The following is a 24847-nucleotide window of genomic DNA, read 5'->3' on the forward strand; positions in this document are numbered from 1 at the left end:
CGAAAATGCCGTTCAGCTGTTTGGGTTAATGATAGAATTGAGATTCAAATAGTGACAGGCCCATCCCCTCAAAGAATCCCAACTTTATAATCACATCCCTTAGTCGACTTTGACGACATCCACGGGAAAGAGATGGAATGGTCCTGTAATATCTAGAACACCGAAAAATTCTGGGCGAGTGGCATTCCTATCTGAGGAATAGTAATACCTAGGCAGTTTGCCGACGATAAGTACTTGTCAAATAAACAGCAAAATATGTAATTTACATCATACTATTGCATGATGTCTTTAGCAGTTGCGCTTGAATAATCCTGCCTACAAATATTATAAATGCGAGAGTTTGTATGTATGTATGGATGTTTGTTACTCTTTCACACAAAAATACTAAACGGATTTTTATGAAAACTCTCAGTAACATTAGCTTAGACATTGGAATAACATAACAGTTAAGTTTAAATTTATAGAGATTTAAGGCGAAGGAATTCGCGGCTAATTATATCTAACAACCAACTCCCATTTATTATTGATTCAATTAAAAATGTGTAATTACGTTACTATATGTACAATATGAATCTGAATAAAATCATCTTTGACGCAAAAGAATAAATGGTTTATAATCAAGGCGATATCGTTACCACCTCGCACGTCAGCAGAAATTGCAATTAAATTTGCAATATCGGAGGTTATTTACTTTGTTTCATACAAATATAACTTTTGAATAAATTATATCAATCCATATTCCTAAATATACAAAAGGGCGCAGCACAAACCCGGGTGTAGAGATTTGAAAATTTTACATTTTAGTGGTTCAGCAGTATGTCACTGAGAGAGGTTTAAACATTCCTCAAGTAGCCGCGTGTGTACTCCTATTTATGTATATAAAAAATCGCGAGTACGTTTATGACATTTTTATCTCAAAGACAGCTTTGGTTCTAACAGTGCTGACCACGCCTTTTTTATCGCGAGAAAAACTACCACTGTCCCGTTTCACGACATAATAAAAACCAAACAGCGATAGTTTATCGCGCGATAAAAACGGCGTTGCGCGTGCGCGTTTTTACGGGGGCTTGACTAAAATTATCTATCTAGAATGTGGTAAGCGAACATAATCATTTAATTTTAACAAAGATGTTGCATCTACATTTAATCATATCACAAGATATACCTACATCCAATCATAGTATCGTTATCAAGAAAACGATGTATTTTCAACACGTCTTTTGCACATTCTTCTCGGAATACGTAACGCAACAATCGTTCGCGTTTTGTATCAATATCGAATATCTACGCAACTCGTGAAACAAAACAAACCATTATCACAGCTCAGCGTAGACACAATAAGAGTTGCCGCAACCGTTGATTTTTATAAAAAGTATCAAGATGTTATAATCAACATTTGAGCCGTAGGCTTCAGCTCAAATGTTGATAATAATATCTTGATACTTTAGGTCCTCTACCTCGTAAGGGATGAAGACGTGACATGAGTGCGTAAATTTACCCGGTAATTTTATTACTTTGAAAAATAAAAGTAAAAAATATTTGTTTCAATCACTTACAAAGCGAACAAAATTTTTGCTGGAGCCTTCATGTAAGCAGTATTTGTGTTTAAAGTATTCGGTCATTTAATTATGTAAGTTAATAAAATCTAAGGTTACAACAGTAAAACATTAGACCCTAGTCAATTTATATGTACAACTTTATCCCGGAATTACTAAGTGATTGCAATCCTTATGCAAGATTTGAAGGAAAATGAACAAGAATCGACGAGTCAATCTTTCTCGAACTATTTTCCTCATCAAAGGTTATCAGCGATAACAGTTTTGATGGAACATAACTACAGGAACAGTCATTCTATAATGATCTTCGTCGCAACGTTTATATACTAAAATATAGAGATTTTTTTTAAAGAAAATCTTTGACTTCTTTTTTTACTGCTCGCTGAATAGGTACGTAAACTTTTATTTAGGACTGGGACACCTAAGGGTACCTCCAATTTTCTCCGGGAATAAATACCATTACGCCCGTTTCCCAATGGGGTAGGCAGAGACAATAGATTTCCACTTCCACTCTCGGGGAATAGATCATATCTAAACCAGAGCGACGCCGAGCTTCAAATATATTCCAATAGCCGCTGAAGATACCGCCAATGTCCGAATAAACCCGGACACAGACATTTTTGATTGCCTGTCCGGCCATTTTCAGTGGAAAAAATATTCGCATGGCGATCCCCACGTCTTGTTCTTTTACATTGATACATAAAATTCTTAACAATGTTTTCTATCAAAGGTTTTTATCAAATGTTAGGCCTATCTTTTCAAGACTGTGGGCTCTCTCTTGCGGGGTGCAACGAATGTGGACGTGAATATATGAATGTATGTATGTATGTTATATATTGTCTGCCCAGCCATTAAGGTATTGCGACCAGACAACCCTCACAAAGACGAGCGTAAGTAAAATGACCTGAGCCGCAGCGACCCGTGTCTCCCACGCCGGCGATTTGAGGTGCTTCATCAGCCGGCCGAGCAGCTTGTGGAGCTCCTCGGGGTGGGCACGCTGGACTTCGCCCAACTGACGCGCGGCAGCACGTCTGGTGGCGGCGCCGACGCCAGCTTCCAGCAGAACAAACAGCCGGTCCAACCTAGAACAATTCATGATATACGCATACACAAACATACATACATAAAATCACGCCTCTTTCCCGAAGGGATTTGCAAAGACTTCACCTTTCCACTTGCCACAATATCTGCAAAATGCTTTTGCATTCATAACTTAACTCTCTTCATGTAAGCTCGTCGATTAAGGGTACTGTTATTTTAATCATGAAATATAAAAACAAAAATTTTTACTATGTTTTTTACACGATTTTAATGCCGCTAGGCTAGTGTAGTGCAGGCTAATGTTTGTTGGTTGATGTTGGCGCAGGCAGAATCAAAAAAGTGGAATCAATAGAGAGACAATGGTTAGACCAAAAATTAACTTTATTTAAACAACTACTGCCATGCACGTCTATGAAGTCATGTTTTAATTATGAAATCTATCAAGTTTTAAATTAAGGCATCCCAGTTAGCTTATTCGCTGAGATAAATTAAGAAAATTAAATTTAATCTCACTGCGGCCTGCGTCATAACTCAAGGCATCAATTATGTACTCGATCCTACGAATAAATTGAAATCGATTAACTAGTTTGCCAAGCCGATAAAGTTTCGTATAGTTCAATTAAAAATCGCATAAAACCGCAGCTCGGACAAGCAAATAAAATAGAAATAAAACACTTATTCGCTCACGTTTCAAATTTAACAAGAATGTATTTGAATATAATTTTCTAGTTAAATAATGTTTAACTAAATTCATACATGAAATTGTACATGTAAGGTGTAAGAACGCATGTAGTAATAAATTTTATTCAAGCTTGGGTTTTGAAATAATCAGCATCAGTTTACTAACTGAAGGTGTAGTGCCTCTGTCGCGTAGCGGTAACACGCTTGTCTGTGACACCGGAGGTCCCGGGTTCGAATCCCGGTCAGGGCATGATGCGAAACGAACTTTCTCTGATTGGTCTGGGTCTTGGATGTTTATCTATCTAAATATTTATTATAAAATATAGTATCGTTGAGTTAGTATCTCGTAACACAAGTCTCGAACTTACTTTGAGGCTAACTCAATCTGTGTAATTTGTTTGTTACAGTTCTAACTTTAAAAAATTATATTTAAAAAGACAATTTTTCGATAAAATAAGAGAGATTGAAAGAATAAGCCCATGTTTTACGTTTAAAATCCCTTTAAAGACAACCTTCTATTCATTTGTGCACTATATCCTTATTTTGTGGTCGCGCAGTAAATCATGGCATGGGTTCTCCTCTACCATACATCCCGTGTAATTAGTAAGTAATGAACCCAAAATGGTCGCGTCACGGGCCCTCATGATATGATATGATGACGGACCCTATTGACCTCTGCCCTACTCATATAAAGCGAATTAAGGGTTCAATGACGTGGATACGACGAAGAGACAAAAGTATAAGAAGTGGTGCATCGAAAATTGCCAAGGCGAGTAAGTGTTGGGCTAAAAGCTGACTGTAAAAGCTCAACCTTTCCACAGATTACGAAGTTATGTGGCATACTAGCTGTGCCCGCGACTTCGTCCGCGTGAAATAGTTATTTTGTATGTAATGTACATTACTCATTGGAGTCATTAGTACGTGGCTGAAGGAGGTTTTAAAGAAGTGCCTCCACACGCATTACGAGTACTAACCCATAAATCAAGGATGCGGTATCCTGAGACAGGAAACATATAATCACGTCTTCACTCCTCAAATGTAATGTAAATCTTACATTAGAGAGATGAGACTACTAATATTCCAGGCATTTTAAATCTCTATTCTACTTACCGAGAAGTCATTTTGGCAGTTTTTGATCAGCGAAGATTGAATTTTTCCTGCAACAAGTAAATATTCACGTCAGAACAAAATTCATTATCAATCTTACAAATAAATACGACATTTTGTAAGGATGTGTGTTTGTTACTCATTCGCTCAAAAACTACAGAACGGATTTTCATGAATCTTTGCAGTGTTATACCTACAAGTAACTTAGACATTGAAAAAACACATAATATATAAGTATAAATTATAGAGATTTAGGGCAAATGAAGTAACAAGCAACAGCTAATACACGTACAAATAAAACAGTCTAAATCCTAAAGAGAATAGTGACTCCATCATGCCACAGAAGAACTGCCATCTGTTTGTCTACGGGATTCCCCGTTTTATTTTTATATATTCCTAAAATGTACACTTCGTGTCAGGGGAATCCTGAAGTAGGTACCTAGTTTTTTTTAGTATTATTTAAATTGTTTATTTAATAATTGATAAATCAAACAGGTTACATTGAATCGTATCCGTTGGAAAGACTATGGTTTATGTGTTTTATGTGTGTCTTTTTAGGTCAAAAATTGACCTACTTTAGTTACGTAGGTAAACGTTGCTCCAGCGAGCAGTGCCAAATAACATTGAAGGATAATTTGAAACAAAAAAAAATTTTGTTACATAATCAACATTAACTTTTATTGATGGCATGGTCATGTCTCACTTCGGTAGAAACTTGATAACTTGAAAAAGTCAAATGGCTCTACATGGTTTAGTACATTTGAGGTGATTAGATTGCGTAGTATAATGCTGCCTGTAAACTCGACAGTTTGAGGTCGCGCTGTCGTGAAACCTGACTCTTATCATTATCAATCATTTCGTGACAAAAATACACATTTCCAACGTGGATGTCCCGAATCAAAACAATGTACAGTGACGAGCTCAGAAACTCGACCTCCGTGAGACGGTTGATCGCTTCTCATACAGATAGTACTCGCGCGAATAGGGTTGCCAGGCAACATAAGAAATGGCCGGACAGACCAGCGAGTTTGGCCTGACGTTTGGGTAAAAAAAATCCGGACACCTTGTATTTTTCTCATTTTTTTTTTTTCATTTCCGAGACGCTGGGTACATACATATATACTTTACGGCTTGTTCAACAGTTGGTTTTTTTTCGTCGCCTGTTTTGGTATTCTTCAGTTTTAGTGAAAGCTAAAAGCCTTGAGCCTTCCAACCCTACGCGCGAAGCCGGAGCAAGTCGCAAGTTTAGAGATTTGATAAATAAAAAGTCGACATTTCCGTACAATGTTTGCTTTAAGCCCGTGCGTGAATAGTTTGCGAATAGTGGAGACGACGACGTACAGACGACCACGCAATATTTAATCAAGGTGAAAGTTAAATTTACAGGTTTTACTCATGATGTTATCCGACGACCTCTTATCTGGCACTAGCTGTGTCATCCTGCTTTACGCTTAACCAGTACTTATCTAGAGCGGTTTGAGCATTGGTGTGAGTGAATGTTTACACTACGTATTCGAGCTACAACAAGTGTAACCAAACCATGCTACGGCTGAGGGCCCCCCCACACTCAGCGTCTTCGTAGGCCTTGCAAGAAGACGATGGTTTAAAGACGCCCAGTATGAGGTGGCTCTTATGGAGTAATGGAGTCGCTGCGCGTATCTTCCTTCCCAATTCCTGAATGCTACTCACAGGTAGGTTCTCTCTACAGGGAGAAACCAAAAACCATCTAAATACTTGATGACCTTTCGTATTTTTGAATTGTTTATACTGGCCAATTGTAAGTCAGACTCCAAAATGGTTCAGTTCCTTTATTCTTTTATACAGTTTCATTTGAAGTTTTTATTTAATTCTATACATATGAAAACCTAATATTTTTTTAGTAGAAGGGTCTTCTTTTTAATTATGCAATGAGCTAGCAACCAGTCATTATATGAATCTCAATTTGCCATCATTAAACCATACAGCTGAAAGTAGCCTTTTAGTAGTTACGAGATAGATGGTAGGTACATCTACCCCATAAAGGTTAATACATGATTATATGTATGCAGTAGCATTTAAGTGGAATTTGGACCCGTAGTTAATAACCTTTTTTTTCTTATTTATGTACATATATAAAAAATAAAAAAAAATTAAATAGAACTTAAACTAAAGATACATTTACAGGGGCTCTACTTATTTCTAGAGAAATTTCTTCCAGCAGGCCCACGACAGGAAAATGTAAAGAAAGGAATTGGCTTGTGTACATAATAATAAGATATCATTGTATTAAGTATATTATTTATAGCAGTTATTTTTTGTAAAGACCTGGGTAAGGGAAAAAAGTATGCTATGTTTTATCAGGAAATACGGCCTGAGATTTTTTCCATACAACTGATGACATCAAATTATTTAATTTCTTCAAAATTATAAAAGCCCAATGGGACTTGCTTGTTGTAAAAACCTGGCATGTGAGATTGGCAATGGGACTAACCCCAAGAGGATAACAAACAACAGAAGAGGATACATATGAAAGAATGAAAGCGCACACCTGCAAATAATTTCATTACGTACTTCTTCATATCATATTCATAGTAATAATTTAAAAAGAAAGTGTATATTTAGTATCTATGATTGTAAAAAGCAAACTCAAAAACTACTAAACACATACAAAAAGCATACTGCAGGTACATTAACGACTTTCAGACTTCCTTTTTATCTTACTGGGTTGAACCAGTTGCATCTTTAGCCATTGGACTTCAGTTGTCCGGTACTGCTACCAGATGACTTACATGTAAGGGTTTGTTTCTTAGTACATTCAAATTAATATTATTAATCTGTAATTACAATAATACCTCCAACTATCAATAATTAACAAGTATGTAAATACCTACATACCATAACTTATTAGGAACTGATTGAAGAATAAAAATGATATATTAACATATGTATGTGAATTATTCTTAGAAAGATTACTTTAGTACTTAAGCCTTTAAATATTCTTCAAAGAGACCTATAATACTTAACAATGTCAACAGGTCACTATATTATTAGAAATGAAAATAATAATGAATATCATTGACCCCTATCTTCAACCCTTCCCATAAAAACAATTGTAATAGGTATTGGATCGCTCTCAATCTGGGAAGGTAAGGTATTTTATGCAATAGACAAACAAGAAAGTGGCTTGGCTACAGTAATCATAGAACAGTGGGTAACGGTACGGAAAGTAAAACGACCCTTTCACGCATGTTAACATATGGCCGAACCATAATCGTATTGATTAAATCCAATTACTCAAATTATTTTTGTCCGCACTAGAATTCACATGCGAGACGTTTTGAACGACCTTGAATTATCTAAATTAAATAACGACGAAAGACAGATAACGTTGCATGTTTCAGACTGATTTTAATTCCTTATTTATTGAAGGCAGTTTACAATCGAACAATATTAAATTAAAAACATTATTTCGTCCTGATAAACCATATCTTTGAGCTCACCTTGCGTAACAAGGCAGATATCAGGTCACTGCACCTAAATCTCTCCATATTTTGTGCCACATAATATCACAAACGAAATCATTTTCGTCAAAATGCACAAACAAAAAAAACCAACACGACGAGAGGAAGCGCATCGTTCAAGCTTCAAATATATACTGACAGCCATGCTGCTGATGAGTCCGTCTTTATTGTAGAGTTGCGCGCTGATTGGCGGAGCTAGAGTCCCTAAAAAATAATAATTACCACGATCGACCAATCACGATGCTACAATTCAAAAATTCTTGATCTCCTGCCAAAAAATTTGTAAATTGAAATGCAATACCGTCGATGTTTTATTATTCACGTTGTGTTTTCATTCATTTATTTATTTTTACGTTAAATTTTCTTGTCCTCTGATGATCATAAAATTAAATGTCTATAAAAGTTTTTGTCATAGTAGTTTTTAAAACCGGTCGATTCTTAACAATCCTTTTGAAACAAAACGCAGTAATTAATCTCAAGGTTGCTAACTTATTATATTTACAGACTTTTGGGGACGTGGAATTATAATAATAAGGTAAAGAAATATAGGTTTTTTCTCAAAAAGTTTCGTGAAAGAACGACCCTTTTTCCATGAAACAACACAAATGCTTTTAGTGAGACACAGGTTGGATAATGACACATTTATTTCAACATTACGCCTGATAGCTTAATGTGGCGTTTTAATCCTTTTGAGACTGTTGGCTCTGACTACTCCATAACGAATAAACACGTGATTGTATGTATAAGTATGTATGAATAAAGGAGTGCGAGACTGGCATTTTTTATTTGGGAAACGTAGTTTAATTTTTATTGTAAGTTTTAGTACGTACCTATGTAGGTATGTTAATTTACACTGTGTGCCTATAGTGGAGTTTCTGTGAATCGCTTTCGCCACTTGCGCAGATTTGTTGGCGGCGTCCTACCTGCATGTGACCAGTAAACATGCTGGTGCAGCGGTGGACGACCGGGAACGGTTTAATTAGTTCTAATTTAGAATAGTTTTTTTTAGTTATTAAATAATATTATTGGCCTAAAGTTTTAGTTTATTGTTATTGATAGGGTAACTTGATTTTAACGTATGGTATTATTTTAAGAATTGCTATTGCTGTCAGTGTCATTTTCTCAGTAAAATCAAATGTCAATTCATTCAGTCATTGACATTAATAAACAAACAAACGAAATTATAGGTTAACCTCGTGTTATTTGTTTTATTTATCGAAGTTTTCCTAATAAAAATGGGGAAGCGTAAAACCCAAGAGAAGAAGAAAAAAGTTGCTCTGGTGTTTGATGAGAACAAACGAAAGTATGCTACAGTATTAAATATAACTTTTATGTAAGGTCTGCAAATTATTATCATAGCTACCTTTATTTCCTTTTATTACGATTTTTTTTTTCAGAGAATTTCTTTGTGGTTTCCGTAAGAGGAAGTTAGAAAGAAAGAAAAAGGCCCAGGAGGAATTACAAAGATTATTAAAAGAAGAGAAAAAGAGGATAAAACAGGAGGTGAGAAAGAAAATGTGAAACCATGTCATAATAATGTTACAATAATACTTAAATTTGGATGTATTTGCTTATCAATCTTCCAAAGATTATAGTCATTTATTCATGCCAAATCTACCGAGCTGGTAAGGATGAATAAATTACAGTATACCTTACAAAAAAATTTAACACTGCCTACAATTAAATATAAGTGAATGCCAGTACTCTATAAAAGCAGTAGTAGGTCAGGAAAAACTAGAGACAAAACTATCAAAAAAAGTAGTGCATATGTATGAATATCAATAGAGTCTACTTGTGACCATAATGCTGGCCTGCACTTTGCCTAAAGCAAAAATGCAGCAGATTTAATTAGTCATATTTATAATTAATTATCAAAAATACAATCAACATGTTATGGCTTCTCTCTAGAATATTTCTTAGAACAATTAGATTATTAAACTCTAAATAGTGCCTGTAGATCCTCCTATGTAAAATGTAAAATCTATAACACTGTCAGATGTTATCAAATTGTTCATTATTTTTATTTTATACTTTCAGAATAAAGAAGCATACAAGAAGCTTGTGGTTTCAAGTCGCCCCATACCAGACATAGAACAATTATTGCAAGAAGAGTATGAAGATGATGATGTTAATGTTAAAATAGTTGAGCTTTCTTCAGACACTCTTCAAAAGAAAGATTTGGTTATAGGTGAGAACAAGCCTAAAGTAATTGAGGGGTCTGCTAAGAAAATGGTCAGTAAAAAGAAAGACAGTGCACTTAGAAATGAAATTCCTGGTATGGCTTCAGATTTTGAAAGTGAATCAGAAGAGTCATCACCGGAAAATGATTCTGAAGACAAGAAAGAAAATAAATTGAAAACCAAGAAAGAAGTTAAAAGAATGCTCAAAAAACAAGCTACGAAAAAGATACAGAAGAGTAAAGTATTTCAAATGAAGAGTAAATTAGACCGAGTGCAAAATAAAAAGAAGTCGCTTAAAAATAAAAGTCATAATAAAGGAAATATGGATCATAGAAAATCTAAAAAGAAAGCTAGTAGAAAGAAACATTAAATCATTTGTAAATATTCTTTAGTTTAATTTGTGTTAGAAATATGTTACTAAAACTGATTAAGATTATTCGATGTGGGATAGGGGATGGACATAAAATATATAAAAATCTATTGAAATTACATTTATTAACAAAATCATATGAGGTAGACATGATTATCATCAAATGAAAAATAATAAAAGTACCTAACAATAACAACAAAAATTAAACTTAACACCAAGAAATTAATACAAAATCTTATAATTTCATATTTCTAAACTAAAACTTTTTTTCTCTTTGATTCTTTTGTTTTATCAACTTTATTAGGTTCATCTATGGTAGCTTTGCTTCGTGGTGATTTTCGTTTTAATGGTGATTTCTTCACATTGTTTACCTCTAATGCTGAATCTTTACTACCATCCAGGACATTTTTTTTCTTTTTGTTTTCAATGTTTACTGTTTGTACAACACTTTCACTTTCATTTTGTTTTTTAGAAATTATTGACGTTCCATCCTTTATGACATTTTGTTCTTCTGTTTCAACTGTCTCTACTTCAAAATTATCTTGTTTAACCATTTCTTTTTTAGACGGTTTTTGTGTGGGAGACTTGCCTATTTTAATCGCATTTTCTTTTTGCATTTCACTACGTCTACCTTCAAGTTTATCTTCTTTGGGTGTCTTCTGTTTAGGAGATTTTTTACCTTGCTGCAAACTTTTAGTTGGTACTTTGATATTTTGCATTTTTACATCATTATTTTTGTGCAAATCTTTCTTTGATATCTTTGGCTTAGGAGATTTATCATTCTTTTCTTTTGTATGTTCCTTTAATTTTGTATCAACTTGAGTAGATTCCTTTTTGGGTGTAGTCTTTTTTATTGGGACTTTATGAATTGAATTTTCAACAAATTCATCTTCCGAATTAACTTCTTCCTTAATTTCGAGTTTGATAGGAGTTCTTTTACTTGGTGATTTCCTACCCTTACCGCTTGAAGGGCAAATGTCTCTGTTAAGACATTCATTGCAAAAAGGACTTATTGGTGTGCATATGGTTTGTCCAAAGCCAACCATAAGATGGTTGACTTCACTCCAAAGGTCTACTGGTAACCAGGATTCTAAGGCTTTCCTTGTATCTTCTGGCGTTGCTGTAGGTTTTTTCACCCATCCAATCCTATTGCTGATCCTGTGGACATGAGTGTCAACACCTGGAATTAAAAAAACAATATCTCTAATGCAATTCTTAACAGACACTAACTGATTGTGTTGGTTAGTGCAAAAATTACTAGTGATATAATAGCGAAAGCTAGCCGTAGTACTTCCATTATCAGAAATTTTTCACAGGTGGGTTTTCTTGACAGTAACCACAGCAATACTTAGAAACACAGCAATACTTAGAAATGCTTGGAAACGAGTGTTGAATGAATTTCTAAACTGACTACAACTGACCTATGCCAGTAACTTTATTCCAAGCAACCTGCATGCAGATATGAGCCATTTTGGGGCCCACACCGGTGAGTTTGCACAGCTTCTCCACGGAGTCTGGTATGTCTCCGTTGTACTGCTCCTTCAATGTTTGTGTTGTCTTCTTTATGTACTTCACTTTAGTCTGGGAACATGAATAAGTTCTGGATAAAAAGTAGGCAATTTTTAAGTGGTATCTGGTTAAAGCTGCCTCTCATGATTCTGATATTTGATCAGGTTGCATGTCTCAAGTGTGAAGATTACATACCTTCCAAAATCCCACAGGGTAAATCAACTGGCCAAGCTCTTCATCACTCATTTTCAGAATGTTGTCTATGGTTAGACCTCTAGCCCTCAGCCGCTCCATAGCTGCGAATGTGACCTGGTCTTTCGTCTGGCTGGAGAGCATCAATGAAATCAGACTTTGATATCTATAGACCTGTAGCAATAAATTGAATCAATATTAGTACATTCATAACTTTCTTATTTTTAACTCTATATAATAAGCTAAAAAAGTACTGTCAATTATAGAAAATTGTTTGATATGTTGTGTTATAATAACATAAATAAATACAAATATAAAGATTCAGCTATGAATACAACTTATTCCGTATCTCTTTTCTTCAGCGTACTATTCAACCAATTCTTCTATATATTTCCACCTAAGTCTATCAAAGGTTTTTCTGGTCCAGGTTATCCTGACATGGATTTTTATGTTGTCAGAGGGCTAATTTTACCTGCACTTATTAGCCATCTAATTTTGATGATGAAATCAACAAGAAAGCATATACAAACTGGGTTTACTTATAAATAGGCGTTAATCCAAAGATACCTCTGGTGCCGCAGTGGCATCCATGTTCATGTGGCAGCCCATGGAGTCAACAGGTGCATCTTTATTAGACCTCATAATTCTCAGGTTCACCATGAACTCTTCCCAATTTGCTGGCTCCCATAACCCTTTAGGACCCTTGAATAAAAAAAAAAATTACCTCCGGTGTCGCCTTTTTGTCTATGGAACTCTTACACCCCATAGAGTCAACAGGGGCATCGTGATTGGCTCTCATTATTCTTAGATTGATCAGAAAGTCTTTCCAGTTTGCGGGCTGCCAGGATCCTTGTGGTTCCTAGATTAAAGGTCTTAGATTTCAAGAAATTTATAATGAGTTGAATAGCTTGACTTTATGAAGCAAGAGAAGGAAGAGGACTATAATATTATGTACCAGAATTGAATTATTATAATTTTACTAAGAAGTTATAAATAATGGTGCATTAAATATTGTAATTACTTTTTATACAAATTACTATTTAATATAGAACCAAAGCAAATCTAGACTAGAAAAATTTGATCAAATTATCTAAAAATTGTGAAGTAGGCAAATCTTCTTTTTATAGAAGAAAATATTTTTGTCATCCCAAACAATTAAGCAAGTGGCTGACAAACACTTTGCATATTAAGAAAGTTATTCTGAAAGTTTATTTCGCTTGTGTTTAAAAACCTTCCCAGTATATTCCACATAGACCTCCAGTCAGATCAGAGTTTGTATTCCTAGTAGAACCCTCACTTAAAAATAAGACCAAATTATGATCAAGGAATAAATTGCAGAATCTCAGCACTGCCCAATATTTCATAAAATATTAAAGGTCTATTCATATAATATACTATAATATTAAAGGTATATCTCACTTGTTTTTCAGGTGATGCTTTTTCAAATTCTATCTTAATGTGTGGTTTCTTTTCAAATTTGAACTTGCTCAGGTCTGGGAGACTGAAGCCATTATTATCCAGCGGATCGTGTTCTTTTGTTCTCCTGGCTATCTCTTGTTCCTTCGCGGAACTTACAGCTTTATTGGTTTCTGTCGTCGTAACAGCCAAAGATTTTGTTTTACCGCGAGGCATTATAAAAATAGTTCTGAGTCTAAAGTAAATTCTTAACAAGGGTTTCAAAATATTTGATAATTATCTTTTTATTACGACGGTAAAATATTATGAATTTCTAACAGTTTTGAAACTTCTGAGCTTTTTTCGAACTCTATTCCTATTACGCTTGTTTCCCATCCATCATTTCATATGCTGACATAGCGTTAGTTGACCGAAATGACTTTGATGTGACATTTTCTTAAGCAAAGAAATTGACAAAGTAAATATAGCCTTGTCAACGTTTGCAAATAAGGGGTTGTAATAGGTTTGTGGTCCTGTGTTACGTCAATAGTTAGGATGAAATGACTATGATGGAACTTCATCTAAGTTAAAAATAAAGTAGTAACGCAATAAAAGACAGAACTCAAATAAGTAGAAGTAAATAAAGACTTAGGAATCTTAACTTTGGCGAGCTGGCAATGTCAATGTGCTTCGCCTAACTAGTTTAGCAAAAATAAATTTACTATACAATTTTGCCGTCAAATCGTCAAAATAATTAAAAATGACATTGTGGTGTGATATGAAGTAGCCTAAGGAAATATCCAATTTATCCAATTTTGTATAAATTAAAATTTGGGATAAGACAGTACCAACTAGATTAAATTTAAATTAAATAAACCAATACGATAGCCAAAAATAATGGCTGAGTTGCTTTTAGATCCAAACATTCGCTTATGGGTGTTTTTACCCATTGTTATCATCACCTTCTTGGTTGGAATCGTGAGACACTATGTGTCGCTCATTTTGTCCTCCCAAAAGAAAGTTGAGTTACTGCAGATGCAGGACAGGTTAGTGTTATACAGTAAATCACAGTGATATATAGTAAATATTATCCAACAGGATAATAGGGCTCTTATGAGAAATTTTATCTTACAACCGACCACATATACATATTTTCTTTTTCAGTCAAGTGATGATAAGAGCTCGTTTATTACGAGAGAATGGGAAATACCTACCCCGACAGTCTTTCGCGATGCGGCGCCACTGGTTCAACAATGAAGAGACTGGATATTTCAAAGTGCAGAAGCGGGCTGCTGCCTCTCAGGCGAGTTTTCTGATGATTTTTCACTTTAGTACACATGTAGTCATGTGTCATGTAGTAGTATTATCTAACCTCAGGGCAGGTTTTGTGTTACATCCATTATAAATTTTATAAAGCAGGTGTTTTGCCATGTGGAATCTGGCACTTTAGGTTGGGACCACTTCATTTGTTCCTATGAATGTTGTAAAAGGCGGCTAAAGGAATGGCTAATAAACTTCTTGTAGATGATGAGCTAGAAACCTGTTACTATATGTATATATTTGAATTTCAATTTCATCACTTGGTCACACAGCTGAACATGGTCTTTAAGTATTTTCAAGATTGTTGGCTCTGTCTATGCGCAAGAGATACATACCTGATTATATGTAAGTAAGTACCATTGTTTTTACAGAACCCCATGACTGACCCCGCAATGATGACGGACATGTTGAAAGGCAATGTGACAAATGTGCTGCCAATGATTGTTATCGGAGGCTGGATCAACTGGATGTTCAGTGGATTTCTCACGAGTAAGTTTTGTAGCTTCCATGCTTGCTTGTCTTGTAGCAATAAAAAAAAAACATTGTGCCAATCAAGGGAAACACTAATGAACTTGCGAGTTAGCAACCTGTCACTATTTGAATTTTAATTCCATCGTGAAGCCATGCAGCTGAATACTAATATTTTAAAACTGAAGAATTTGTTTGTTTGTTTGAATGCACTAATCTCAGGAACTACTAGTTCCAATTGAAAAATTGTTTATGTGTTGAATAGACCATTTATCGAGGAAGGGTTAAGGCTATATAACATCACGCTGCAACTATTAGGAGGGAAGAAATAATGGAAAATGGGGAATTATTCATCCTTGAGGGCTTCAATGATGCCCAAAATAACTATTCCATGCGTACGAAGTCGCAGGCACAGCTAGTGATAGATAAAACACTTTATTGCACCATAATAATTTAACATCAAGTCAACCTTTGGGTGGAAGGAGACCAAACAGGAAAATATAGCCTTTCAGTCATTACACAACTGTTGGGTCTGTCTACCCCGTAAGGGTTCTCCCTTAGGGGTAGACAGACAAAATTTGCATTCATACAACTATGATAGTTGTATGCATGCAAATTTTGTCTGTCTTGATAATGTCTTCTTTAAAGCAATTGTGTCTAGTCCACCCTGGTTATTTCTGTCAGTGCTGTTCCTCCAATGTCGTTTTACAATTCATGTCACAAAAAAATATTTGTCAATAATTTTAAAATTCTTTGGAGAGCATGTCCCATCCATCTATACCTTGCCATCATCAATACGTATCACTTATTAGTGATGTCGCCGGTGGGCGTTGACATGTTTCACACAGTTTAATAACTTCTACAGATGTCATTATTATCATTTATAATTTAATTGTTCTCTTTCCAAATAATTTTTTTCTCATTTTTAATTTTTTTTTACTATTTCATTTCTGACCTACTCATAGTCGCCATCTTTACGACTGTAATGATTTTTCAGCCAAAGTGCCATTCCCACTGACTCTCCGCTTCAAGCCCATGTTGCAGCGGGGCGTGGAACTGGCGTACCTGGACGCGTCCTGGGTGTCATCAGCGTCGTGGTATTTCCTCAATGTGTTTGGATTGCGCACCATCTACACCCTTGTGCTCGGGGAGAATAATGGTAAGAACACTCCAGCAGCCTTCTTTATTTATCTATTACCCGCAACTTGTCCTGCGTGAATTAGCATTTGCAGATGTAGATAAAAATACAGGTTTTTCGTAAATTCCATGGGAACTTTAGTTCTTGTTGGGATAAAAAGTACCTTATGCCCTTCTCCGGATAATTATATGTACGCAAAATTAAATACAATAAATCAAAATGACTTTCGCAATTATACCTAACTAGCGACCCGCCCCGGCTTCGCACGGGTGCAAAATTCGGAAAAAATTATACATAAAAACCTTCCTCTTGAATCACTCTACCTGTTACAAAAAACCGCATCAAAATCCGTTGCGTAATTTTAAAGATTTAAGCATACGGACAAACAGACTAAAATAGCGACTTTGTTTTATACTATGTAGTGATATAACATAACACAAGTCTCGAACTTGTTTTGGGGCTAACTTAATATGTCAATTTTATCCGTATATAATAGGTAATTATTTGCAAAACTAGAGTACAAGAATTTATATCCGCCCACATTGCTAATTTAATTTTTGCCTACAGCCGCTGACCAGTCTAAGATAATGCAAGAGCAAATGTCTGGGGCCGCAATGGCCATGCCCCAAGACCCAAAGGCTGCGTTCAAGGCTGAGTGGGAAGCCCTGGAGATCACTGAACACAAGTGGGCCGTTGCCACGGCCGAGGCTGATTTACTTGCAAGCGCTGCCGAAGCGAAATCTTAACTATTGAGTTGAGTTTTCGGGTTATGGTGAACAAATAGGTAGTTGAATTTGTTGTGTAAGTGTGGATGGATGTTAATTTATGTGTTAAGATAAATATACATATAATGTAACTTAATGTGTTTTTTTTAATCAAGTGGTGAAGGGTCCCATACATCTCAATGCGCGTGATGCGTTCTGCTAACGAATGTTAGGTTTATCCTTTAGATCTCAAAATTTATGGATAGAAAGGGTAGTCAGGCTTCTAAAAACAGGTGTGTGATAAGAACGTTAAGGTAACGGTATGGGACTGAACAGAGCTAATAGAGAATCAAGAATGGGTGCGGTGTTAGAGTAAGCGAGAGCAGCGCACTCTTTCGGTTCAGCCCTTTCAAATCGGCGTACTTACGTAGACTTAAGTCGCGTTTCGCCTAAATGTCAAATTGATTGGCTCTGTTCCCAAAATAGTGTTTCGTCTATTTAGCAATTTGACAAATTCATTTGGTGGAAGGACTCTCTCATAAGAGAAAAATTCTAAATCTATTGTTCTTTACCTATAATATCTCAGTTTAGTTCAGAGGTTTGACTAAGAACACCACATTGCAGTAAGTCTTATCTGTTGCTTATATTTTGCATGAATAATATTTAAATCAGTACTTCTTACCATTCATGGAAGTGATAGTCTTCCATGAAATAATTAAACCTTTTTGAATAAATAAAACAGCATTCGCATTCAAAACGTTTATTTAATGCAAATTTATTGAGTATATACAATGACTTATCATACAAACGCAGTAACAAAGGGCTTACAAATGCTTATTGCTGGCGTAGGTTAAGGGCCACAACTTTGTATCATATCAGCGTTACGATTAGGCACTGGGTTAGTGGTTATACATCTAAAATCTGCACGATTAACTTATTTTGGTAATTAAACCGACAAAGAAAACATTATTTTCAAAAAAATACCTCTGATGTTAAAATACGTCATGAATCTTTCTTAAAATTGTATCTCTGTATAATTTAAGTTTTTGGCGGCTTCTATACGATCTTCAACCTGCGCAAGCGCCATTTTGGTTAATCTTATTTTCTGGATATTGTATAAAAATTATGTTTTAACACAATAAAATTATGTTGCGCATACACTATTTAATTGAAAATAAACGAATAAATAAATATTACATGTTAATACAAGTTAAATGGATCAAATTAAGAAACTTTAATTTCATTAAATGAAATGTGTAAAAGTGCCTGCCAAGGCCAATTTTGTTATTTCACAGGGCATAGGTATTGTCATTGAAAATTTAATCTAACGAATATTTTCGATAATTTAAATTTATAACAATTTAATATATTCACTAGCATGATTTACTAAGGCTTAATTATGATTTGTACACTATGTAGGTAGTGACCATTTCCTGCTACACTAAACCATGAAATAAACCACCAAAATGATATAAAACTTTAAACTGTATCATTATTTAAACATGAAGACAAGACGGCACTTAGCGCCACGTATAAATACACCCTTCATCGCTAGACGTCTTCACCCTTATTACCTAAACAGAGCCAACAGTCTTTAAAACAACTGAAAGGCCTCGTTCAGCTCATAGAATATCGTAACTGGGCGTAAATCGGACAATGGATATAGCGACGTACAGCCGCATGCAAAAAAACATTACCCCCTTTAAATACAAACCAAAACCAATAGTGAATCAAGTTTACTCGCAGGTGACTGTATATTTGAAGGCATATACCCCCCTATAGCGTTATATGGCCAAGGTTTACGTACCCGACTGTACATATTGCAGTGGTAGGTGAAAACAGTAGGTAATAAATAATAACAACAATCGTATTGATTCCGACGCCTCTCTATTGGTGTTGCCATAATCAAAGTTGCATAAAAGATACCTATCACCTCGCATTAAGCATAATACCGTTGGTTATTTCTTGATGAGCTGCACCACGTCCTCGTCTTGTACGGTGTGACCGAGTCCCACCCGCTGAGGGCTGTACTTGGTGCTCGTGCCCCAAACCAGGGCATATTTCAGTTGAGCCGCCAATGAACGGTGGATCGCGTGACAAACGTGCTCGATCGTCACGCCCTGAAAATTAATGTTGGAATGAAAAAGTGGTAATCGAAACGCTTTAGTTTTTAATTCATTCGTTAGGTGTAGTTTTGGTTATTAACGGAAGGAGACTGATTCATCAATCAACTAGTATGTATATTTCTCGCAAGAGTTAACAAAAGTACTTCTATCACTACATAGTATAAAACAAAGTCGCTATTTTAGTCTGTTTGTCTGTATGCCTAAATCTTTAAAATTACGCAACGGATTTTGATGCGGTTTTTTGTAACAGGTAGAGTGATTCGAGAGGAAGGTTTTTATGTATATTTTTTTCCGAATTTTGCACCCGTGCGAAGCCGTGGTCGCTAGTAACCTATAAATTTTTTTTTTTCGTTTACGCCAATACAGAGAAACGGACTGATATTTATTTTTGAGATTCCTTGTATGGAGAAAATTTAATGGCTGTAGAGAAATATAGTTCCATGTATTAATAGTATTAGTATCTGGTGTAGTCAACCACACATCATCTGGTGGAGTACTGGATACCTGGTCTGGTGGTGAATATCTTCCCTTTGCGACGTTCAATCTAGAAACTTTACTCGTGCTTAATAAATAATGATGACTCGCTTATCTTCTAAATATTACTCCATCCTCAAGTTAAACCACTCCACTCAACTCTTCTAAATATTATTCCGTCCTTAAGTTTAACCACTCCATTCAACTCTATCATCTTATAAGGACAATTCCTATTAACACCTTTTGATGGAGACTCACCCTCCTAAGTATAAGTCCATCGTCGAAGTCCGGCGGCTGGCCCGGCTTCTTGGTGTACACGCGGATCAGAGACAGGTACTCCCACAGTGTCTCCAGGAGGTAGTCCAGGTTCAGCTTCATGTTACAACTGGAAACGATATTTATATATAAAAACGAGAAAAGTTAGGATGGCGAATACAGGTTACAGACCCCAAGATCTGAAGAATGAAAGTGATATGGTGCAGCAGTAGCAGTTTAAAAGAGTTGGGTACCACAAAAATTGTATCAACCATTATTCTATTAAATTTAAGTTAATTTCACATGGCGCAGTCGGAATGATGTTTTCAATGGCGCAGTCGGTAGGCAGTTTTTAATGGTTTAGTTGGTAAGATTTCAGACCACCTCCGTAGTATGGCACGGGCGTTTTTGTCGCGCGAAAAACTAAAGCTGTTTCGCTTTTTATTATGAAGTTCAACAGAACCGCGGTAAAAACGGCGTAGCGCGTGCCTTGTTATGGAGGTGGTCTGAACCTGAAGTCTGAAGGAACCCGTGTTACCTGACGACCACTGAGTTGGGCTCCCTGGCTATCCGGTCCACCTCCTGTATGGAGATCTGATCGATCTTGTTGTACACGTATATGCACGGCAAGTACACCCTGTTGGCCAGGATCACGTCTATCAGCTCGTCCGCTGTGCAGTCTTCACGGAATAGCACCTGCGAATTAACATTTAAACATTATAATGAATATAACAAGATAAATTACTGATATTTTTTTTATATCATATTTTCAATGAGGTTTTAATCACTTGGTGTAACTATGCCAGCCTCAAAGGGAACTTCACAGTGAAAAGCTGTCATCTCACAAAGAGTTCCGCTCTGTGTTCACGGCTCTTCAGAACAAACAAATTGATGTTGCCTTGTGACAATGGCTCACACAACGTAAATTTAAGTCCGCTATTGGCCAGAGGAATACTGTGTAGAAGTTTGTTTTTCTACATCTTTACACTGGCCACATTCCAGCAAAACATGGAGTACGTCTTCAGTTTGCTCATAATTGGATCTGTCAGTTCTGGTTAATTTCATTAAATGATAAAACTTGTTCACTGGAATGTGATCAGATAATTGCAAAAGCAGCCACCAAAAGTTCTTTAGAACAGCTAGCACAATCAAACCAAGGCACCAGGCTGGAGAGCCAAAGAACATACCTCGGCATTGAATATTTTATACTCGTGTAGTATCATTTGCACCATCTTCTCGTCGACCTTGGTGAGCTGGCACGTCGAGTTGAACGAGAGTCCACCGCCTTTCTTCACCTGGGTATGAAGAAATTCCGTTTTTTTAGTGTTCTTTGGCAATTGAATTCTTGACACGATTTAGAATTATTACTATTATTCAGCGACCCGCCCCGGCTCCGCACGGCTATCCGTGCTGTATCCGTTTATAGACAAAAACAGAAACCCACTTTCCAACATTTCAAAGAGAAACAAAATCCGTCCACTACTTTCTGGGATTAGCGCAAACATACAGACAGAGAAACAAGAGGGACTTTATAATATGTAGTGATTAGCATTTTGCTATTATATATATATATATTTGAGATTCTGTGATAATTGGCATAGCCAACTAACCTTAAAATATATGTTAGGCTTGTTCTTGTTGAGCCGAATCCCAACACTTTCCAGCTCCTTCTCCAACAGTTGGCGATGCACGTACGGCTTGGTGGCGTCCAACATCATTAGAACGAGATCTGCTGTCCGGGCCACGGCTATAACCTGGGAAGACATACGTAAATTTTTTATTTTCATTAAATTCACTATCTATACTTATTAAGTTTTCTCAGATTCATCCTATATTGTGTTTGGAACACCTTTTATAGTAATTATATTTCATTAATGCATTTCCTTAAAAAAGGTGAGTAAAGTGTCTTATGTCTTATATAAATGTGTATGTTACTTTATATCATTTCTGCATTTCATTGAAACAGCAGAGTAACATTTTTTAATACAATCCTTAAAACAGTTTGTTTTTCTTTCCCACAAAACGGCATGTGCAATTCAGTATTTGATAAAGGGACGATATTAAACGACCAGCTTACCTGTCTCCCTCTGCCCTTGCCCTGGGCAGCACCTTCAATGATTCCAGGCAGATCCAACAGCTGAATGTTGGCTCCCTTGTACTCTATCACACCGGGGATGCATGTCAACGTAGTGAACTCATAGTTGGCTGCCTCAGAGTGTGTGTGCGTCAGTGTAGACAGCAATGTTGACTGGATTTGAAATAATGAGATTGGACTTAAGGCATATTGTTAAAAAGTTCAGTTCAAAATGTCATCTCTAAATGAAAAGTATATTTTATCCAGTAGTTTTATTACTTAAATTTAATTGACAATACATAGTAGTAGGTACAAGTTTATTATATACATCAGCTGAAAGTTGTTTGTGTATACATAAACTGGCCAACAAGCTGTTACTATGTGAATCTCAATTACATCATCAAAGTTGAGTTTAATACACAATTTCAGTAATAAAATAAAATTTAAGACAATATATTGTGCAATATTCTTATCTTGATGTTATTAGAAAAATTAGTCCTTTTTTCATATAGGTACATTGAGAACTGGTTATAGGACAATTTGTAACCTCACCTTACCAACAGAAGGAAAACCAATTAATGCAACTCTCGCATCACCAGACTTGAGGACATCAAACCCTTCTCCTTTATCACCCCCCTTTTTAGACGGTTCCAATAACTGCGAGCGATATTTGGCTAATTTTGCTTTAAGCAGCCCCAAGTGGTACTCAGTTGCTGTGAAAAAAATAATATTATGTTACGGTCATTATTGATAAAGGTTTTATGAATATTCCGTTTGTAAAACAAACAAAAACCGGCTAAGTATGCAGGTACTTAAATATTTATATCAAAATAGTTGAGGCGCAAAGATATTAACTTAGCAATTAAGTAGTTAAACTGAATAGCTATACTTTATAATAGTTAAAAGAATTTTGTTTCTTACCTTTATTCTTTTGAGTCCTAGCTATTTCTTTTTCGATTTCAGATATCTTTTCCAAGATTCCCATATTTCTCTACCACTTCACTTATCACCAAAAGCAACAAGTACTTCTAAAATATAAATGTATTACTACCTATTAGTACATAAAAACACTAAACATTTCGTCTTGATTTATAAAACATTGAATTTGTGGAGTTACTTTACACTTACTTATTTTTTATTTAGGCAAAACAAGAAGTTAGGTTAACACGTTTGATCACAAATGTCAAGTCAACACACAACGTTGGTTGGCATTTTTATATAAGCGTGACATTGACAGATTTATTTTAGTCAGTTTGATCTACCAACAAAAAGAGATTTTCCGGTTAGAACTGCCAAATTATTACAAATTGTTATTGTAATAATAATTATTTCGTTCACACTGAGAAACGAACGAAAATAAAAGAACAGGAACAAAATGTACCCCGTCACATTTTTTGTTTCTAGTGTATGGGGTTATCTAGGGTTCGTTATCTTCTCCACACGAACCTTTATTTATTACAATTTGAAATGCACATAGATTAATATGTAAACTAGATCTCTTCTTATGTAAGCAATAAAATCTAAGGTTAAATAAATTAAATAGGTAAAAAAATATTTTCCCAAAAATACTTAAATGAAGTTATTTATTCATAATAATTCCAAATAACGATGCCTCGATCAAAAGTATTTAATTTCTGGCTTATAAATAGTTAATTGAGAATGATAAAATGGAAATGAAAAATTGTTAACTTCCTATCCAGATATACATGAGTATACAAGAAGTAACCAACTAGAAATCTTACCATTGTTAAATTTGAAATACATACAAGTCATTGATGAGCATATATTTCAGATTAAGTATCGTATTATCTACGTATGTAAAATGGAAGCTTTGCTGCTTATTTATTTAAATTTGTTTTCTGTTTCTGCCAGGTGATGAAATTTTTATATGCACCACAATAAAAATCTCAATGTAGATCATGTCTTATTTAAAATTTGTATAAATTTCTCTTTGTACTATTAGTTAGATGCAGACTATATTTTAAAAGTTATATTTATACTTATTAATTATACTTAGATTATTCTTTGCTGAACATGAAAGTGCTACAAAATCGATTGAAGAAATGGCCCTAGATTACGACGATGATAAGAATGCTATGCTAGCTCTGGGCGGAAAAGGCAAGCGGTAACATATAATATTTCCATAAAACATCAACAACTGTAGAAATTGCTTTAGAAATGAAATAAAGTTAATGTATTAAGTATAATTGATATACCCGTGATATTCTTTTTTTAGAAAACATTAATTTTTACGAAGACTTTTATGACGAATTTGATGCTCGAAGTAATCAACAACAGTCTATGAATATGATTTTCTTTGGTCCCTCAACTTCTTTTATGAGATTGGATTCAGAAAGTGTCCTCCATATATTGATGTACACTAAAAGACATTTAGTGCCAGTTGCTAGAGCATTATTAGCGTGGGATATGATAACAGGTAATAAACTTTCAAAGTGATGTAACAATCTTGTGAGTATCTGTAAAAATACATCAATTATTTTTTTAATTTTAGATGGCAAAACTGCGGCATTTCTGCAGGGGCGAGAATATGTTGCCTTTGGAACTCTATTGAACGTAATACCCGAGGAAGATTTATATTACGCCAATTTTGGAGATAATACTGTTCTTTCATATTTTGCCAGTACTTATGTGAATTTGAACAACCGAAAAGTACCTAATGGATTTATTAATTGGAATAGGTTTTTATATATTTCAGTTTAGCAACAAAAATATTTGAAAAAATATATTTTGTCGCAG

The 24847-nt window shown here is 35.2% G+C and overlaps 5 protein-coding genes across 7 annotated transcripts in view; 2 read left to right on the plus strand and 3 right to left on the minus strand.

Annotated features, from left to right (window-relative positions):
* Positions 1 to 8008, minus strand: part of LOC106142537 (TATA-binding protein-associated factor 172) — a 50571-nt gene extending 42563 nt beyond the window's left edge. Inside the window, exons 1-3 of the mRNA XM_060946767.1 lie at positions 7865 to 8008; positions 4389 to 4435; positions 2461 to 2638 (exon numbers count right to left, since the gene is read on the minus strand). Coding sequence (XP_060802750.1) covers positions 2461 to 2638; positions 4389 to 4399 — 189 coding nt within the window. The 5' untranslated portion in view covers positions 4400 to 4435; positions 7865 to 8008. The remainder of the gene's footprint in view (positions 1 to 2460; positions 2639 to 4388; positions 4436 to 7864) is intronic.
* A 1041-nt stretch (positions 8009 to 9049) lies between these two features.
* On the plus strand, positions 9050 to 10449 carry LOC106142560 (nucleolar protein 12). Its single transcript, XM_013344357.2, has 3 exons — positions 9050 to 9188; positions 9283 to 9388; positions 9923 to 10449. Exons 1-3 carry the CDS (start codon positions 9121 to 9123, stop codon positions 10433 to 10435), a joined length of 687 nt encoding a protein of 228 aa, XP_013199811.1. The 5' UTR covers positions 9050 to 9120; the 3' UTR covers positions 10436 to 10449.
* Positions 10450 to 10560: 111 nt separating this feature from the next.
* Positions 10561 to 13980, minus strand: LOC106142559 (endonuclease III homolog). 3 transcript variants are annotated; one of them, XM_060946945.1, is made up of 5 exons: positions 13556 to 13682; positions 12861 to 13008; positions 12140 to 12310; positions 11857 to 12016; positions 10561 to 11615 (listed from the first exon to the last, which is right to left on the minus strand). In XM_060946945.1, the coding sequence occupies exons 2-5, from the start codon at positions 12933 to 12935 to the stop codon at positions 10687 to 10689; spliced, it is 1335 nt and encodes a 444-aa protein (XP_060802928.1). In that variant the 5' UTR covers positions 12936 to 13008; positions 13556 to 13682; the 3' UTR covers positions 10561 to 10686. The 3 variants fall into 3 exon arrangements, with proteins under 3 accessions (XP_060802928.1, XP_013199808.2, XP_013199809.2); XM_013344354.2 differs by lacking the exon at positions 12861 to 13008 and adding an exon at positions 12704 to 12838 and having other exon boundaries at positions 10562 to 11615; positions 13556 to 13980; XM_013344355.2 differs by having other exon boundaries at positions 10563 to 11615; positions 12861 to 12995; positions 13556 to 13977.
* A 331-nt stretch (positions 13981 to 14311) lies between these two features.
* On the plus strand, positions 14312 to 17318 carry LOC106142561 (ER membrane protein complex subunit 3). The gene is made up of 5 exons (XM_013344358.2): positions 14312 to 14577; positions 14696 to 14834; positions 15223 to 15340; positions 16317 to 16478; positions 17025 to 17318. Exons 1-5 carry the CDS (start codon positions 14429 to 14431, stop codon positions 17201 to 17203), a joined length of 747 nt encoding a protein of 248 aa, XP_013199812.1. The 5' UTR covers positions 14312 to 14428; the 3' UTR covers positions 17204 to 17318.
* Positions 17319 to 17905: 587 nt separating this feature from the next.
* LOC106142562 (developmentally-regulated GTP-binding protein 2) lies at positions 17906 to 23277 on the minus strand. The gene is made up of 8 exons (XM_060946953.1): positions 23012 to 23277; positions 22643 to 22803; positions 22094 to 22264; positions 21627 to 21770; positions 21204 to 21311; positions 20555 to 20712; positions 20020 to 20146; positions 17906 to 19281 (listed from the first exon to the last, which is right to left on the minus strand). The coding sequence occupies exons 1-8, from the start codon at positions 23073 to 23075 to the stop codon at positions 19120 to 19122; spliced, it is 1095 nt and encodes a 364-aa protein (XP_060802936.1). The 5' UTR covers positions 23076 to 23277; the 3' UTR covers positions 17906 to 19119.
* Between the last annotated feature and the right edge of the window lie 1570 nt (positions 23278 to 24847).

This window comes from Amyelois transitella, chromosome 12 (assembly GCF_032362555.1).
Source record: "Amyelois transitella isolate CPQ chromosome 12, ilAmyTran1.1, whole genome shotgun sequence".
NCBI lineage: Eukaryota > Metazoa > Arthropoda > Insecta > Lepidoptera > Pyralidae > Amyelois > Amyelois transitella.